The sequence below is a fragment of the Naegleria gruberi genome, assembly GCF_000004985.1.
Source record: "Naegleria gruberi genomic scaffold NAEGRscaffold_28, whole genome shotgun sequence".
NCBI lineage: Eukaryota > Heterolobosea > Eutetramitea > Acrasida > Naegleriidae > Naegleria > Naegleria gruberi.
The window spans coordinates 1-1,168 of NW_003163299.1; the positions used below are offsets into that span (position 1 = coordinate 1).

At 34.6% G+C, this 1,168-nt stretch overlaps 1 protein-coding gene across 1 annotated transcript; it reads left to right on the top strand.

The window, feature by feature from the left end:
- NAEGRDRAFT_49565 (uncharacterized protein) lies at nt 1-406 on the top strand (the record flags this gene model as incomplete). The annotated part of the gene is made up of 1 exon (XM_002676275.1): nt 1-406. A coding segment is annotated over one exon (406 nt), but the record flags the coding sequence as incomplete, so codon positions are not given.
- Between the last annotated feature and the right edge of the window lie 762 nt (nt 407-1,168).

Consider the following 1,168-nt stretch of genomic DNA (forward strand, 5'->3'; position numbering starts at 1 on the left):
ACCCAAACCCAAACCCAAACCCAAACCCAAACCCAAACCCAAACCCAAACCCAAACCCAAACCCAAACCCAAACCCAAACCCAAACCCAAACCCAAACCCAAACCCAAACCCAAACCCAAACCCAAACCCAAACCCAAACCCAAACCCAAACCCAAACCCAAACCCAAACCCAAACCCAAACCCAAACCCAAACCCAAACCCAAACCCAAACCCAAACCCAAACCCAAACCCAAACCCAAACCCAAACCCAAACCCAAACCCAAACCCAAACCCAAACCCAAACCCAAACCCAAACCCAAACCCAAACCCAAACCCAAACCCAAACCCAAACCCAAACCCAAACCCAAACCCAAACCCAAACCCAAAAACCCAAACCTAAAAACCCAAACCCAAACCCAAACCTAAAAACCCAAACCTAAAAACCCAAACCTAAAAACCCAAACCTAAAAACCCAAACCTAAAAACCTAAAAAATATTTAAGTCCAGACCCAATGTTTCAAAGTTCAAACCCTAGCCCAATTTATTGATTGTTATATCATTCGATTGTAAATGATGAGTAGAACAATGTATTATATTTAGTTTTTCAATTTATAAAATATTAACTTTGTAAATAATGTAAGATTAAAAATTTGTAAAATGAAACCATAGGAAGAATGATAATTTCAAAATCCTTTAGTGAGATTATATAGTAAATATCATCATTAACAACATTTATAATCACTTTCATATCAAATTTCAAAAGTTCAAGTCTGTAGATATAAAAGTATTGAGTGAAAAGGGAAGTAGTGAGGTACAATAGGTCAACTATAACTTTTGAGTTTCTCATCAAAACATATTAAATCCTGACATGAAAATGTTCCATTTGATTAGTAAACATCGAATATCAAATTTATTTTAACTTTCATATTTAAAGATTTCTTCCCTCAATCACACATATGGTCAACTTGTATGAAAAGGTGGAAATCTTGAAAAAGGACCACCTATTGAAACTTTACCATCATGATGTAGATGGTCTATAATGATGTACAATTCAATTTCATATCATAAGAATCAGAAATGGTACCATGGGAATGTAAATGTTGATTTTATAAAGTTGACTTTAAGGAAAGACAAGTCAGACCAACTCTATCAAATATATCACTTCAATCAATAAATTATATATGAAAA